Here is a 2,475-nt window from a genome sequence, read left to right as displayed (position 1 = left end):
CCTCCCTACCTTCCACTCTGTCTAAAAATCAATGGCAAAAAAATCTTCAAGTGAGGGTTAACAAAAAAATTAAAATAAATAATATTGTTACAAATAGTCTTTTTTTCTAGATCACCATGCTCCTTGCCTTGTCTCTCTACCTTTTCTTTTTTTTGTCCTTTTACATCCATTCTTGCTCCATCCTTCATTTCTACACAATTAGCAACATTTATTCCTACCATTCTTACTCTGCTCCCCTTTAATCTTTCCAATCAGGCAGAGGTCAGTGAGCAACAGAAGCCTCAGATCAGAACAAATAGGAGCAGGGGAGCAGTTGCAATGACTTCAGGAATCGTGGTGAACATGAAGAAGGAGGTAACATGCCCCATCTGCCTGGATCTGCTAACAGAACCCATGAGCCTGGACTGTGGGCACACATTTTGCCAAGCCTGCATCACTGCAAACAACAGAGAGTCCATGATCTGCCAAGGAGAGAGCAGCTGCCCTGTGTGCAAGAGCACTTACCAGCCTGAGAACCTGCGTCCCAATCAAAATGTGGCCAAAATTGTGGAGGCATTCAGGGAGTTCAAGTTGAGCCCACAGGAGGAGCAAAAGAGAGATCTGTGTGTGCGCCATGGAGAGAAACTCCTGCTCTTCTGCCAGGAAGATGAGAAGATCATTTGCTGGCTTTGCGAGCGGTCTCGAGAGCACTGTGGTCACCACACATCCCTCATGGAGGAGGTTGCCCCGGTGTACAAGGTAAGAGACCAGGATGGAGGAAAGACAGGGCAGAAAATAGCACTTGATGGGAAACCTCAACTTTTGTATTTGACTAATTTTCTTGCCACCACAGTCCTGAGGCCTGTGATCACTTTTCTTCCTATGTTTACCTTCCAAGGCCTGAAGGACATTTCTATACATTCCACACAATTACAAATGATAAGCACACTGTAAAGGAGAAGTAGATATTTTCAGACCTTGTGCTAATAGGTAGAGGTTTGGTGCACAAGCAAAGCTGTCATCATCTCTTTAGACATGAGGGGTAACTGGGCAGCTGGGTGGATGGAGACCTAAGTTCTTTCCTTACTACAGGCTCAAGTATTTTCTTGTAGGGCAGTGGTTCTCAACTTTCGTAATGCCATGACTCTTTAATACAGTTCCTCATGTTGTGGTAAACCCTAACCATAAAAGTATTTTTATTGCTACTTCATAACTGTAGTTTTGCTACTGTTATGAATCATAATGTAAAATTCTGATATGCAGGATGTATTTTTATCATTACAAATTGAACATAATTAAAGCATAGTGATTAATCAAAAAAACTATATATAATTATATATGTGTTTTCAGATGGTCTTAGGCGACCCCTGTGAAAGGGACGTTCGAACTGCAAAGGGGTCTTGACCCACAAGTTGAGAACCGCTATTCTAAGGCAAAGAGAAAAAGTCTTCTCTTGACTTAGTAATGGTGACTTCTCTCATCTGAGTCTTAAAGAACACATAACCACTTCACGTTTCCTTCAAATCACAGATTCTAATGGTCATTTTACAGTTTCTTTAGAGATGAACCTGATTTTTTCCCATTAATCCTCTCTTCTGAAGAGGCGAGAGCCCATAGCTCAACCCTGAAGTGAATCCTCTCCCTTAGGAAAACCTCCAGGCAGCTCTGGACAGGCTGAGGGAAGAGCAGCAGAAAGCTGAAAAATTGGATGATGACCTTGAAGAAGAGAGAACTTCCAAGAAGGTAGGAGGAGACTCTTTCTGGTAATGAACCAAGAATTTGGGCAGGACTTTGGGATTTAGTTACAAGGAGTTCCCTTCCTTCTTGTTTTCTGACAGTTGATATGTCCATAGTCATTGATCAGCCATTCTTTATCCTTTCCCTGGTAGGGATAGGGCTGGAAATAAGCATGTCACAAAAATAATGCTCCTCTGCTTCTATTTCTATTCCCTCTGAGAACATCCAATTCAAATACTTTCTTTTCTGGTTCCCACTCTGCCTGATACCCTGAGTCCCTGTCTTTCTTTCTCATTCCTGAAGGATAAAATACAAAATGACTTGAAAAGTGTCCAGGATTATTTTAAACAACTGAAAGGTATCCTGGCCAGTGAGGAGCAAACGGAGCTGCAAAGGCTGGAGAAGGAGGCGGCAGAGAATCTCGATGACCTGGCTCAGGCTGAGAGTGAGCTGGCCCAGCAGAGGAAGTTGTTGAGAGATCTCATCTCAGATCTGGAGCATCGGTTGCAGGGGTCAGCAGTAGAGATGCTGCAGGTAAGACTTAGAAATAAGCCCCAGCATCTGAACTTAAGGAAAATTAAGACTAAGTTTCATTCTCTGCTGTGTAACTGTGTTGTTTGTGGTGTTGACACTGAGGTTCCATTGGTCTTGCAGTGACCCTTCCCTGCATCTGTTTCAGAGGTTATTGATATTCTTGAATGCATGAACAACAAGGAAAAATCTGGTTCTTATTAATGTATCAATTAAAGTACAAAATTG

The 2,475-nt window shown here is 42.4% G+C and overlaps 1 protein-coding gene across 1 annotated transcript in view; it reads left to right on the top strand.

The window, feature by feature from the left end:
- LOC102256215 (tripartite motif-containing protein 5-like) overlaps nucleotides 1-2,475 on the top strand; it is a 52,276-nt gene that overhangs the window by 36,023 nt on the left and 13,778 nt on the right. The window contains exons 3-5 of the mRNA XM_014544142.1: nucleotides 256-738; nucleotides 1,627-1,722; nucleotides 2,020-2,250. Of these exons, the coding sequence (XP_014399628.1) occupies nucleotides 319-738; nucleotides 1,627-1,722; nucleotides 2,020-2,250 (747 nt within the window). The 5' untranslated portion in view covers nucleotides 256-318. The remainder of the gene's footprint in view (nucleotides 1-255; nucleotides 739-1,626; nucleotides 1,723-2,019; nucleotides 2,251-2,475) is intronic.

Source organism: Myotis brandtii, unplaced genomic scaffold, assembly GCF_000412655.1.
Source record: "Myotis brandtii unplaced genomic scaffold, ASM41265v1 scaffold3532, whole genome shotgun sequence".
In the NCBI taxonomy this organism is placed as follows: Eukaryota; Metazoa; Chordata; class Mammalia; order Chiroptera; family Vespertilionidae; genus Myotis; species Myotis brandtii.
Note: the sequence above shows the minus strand (reverse complement) of the source record. Positions and strands in the feature narration are given on the sequence as shown.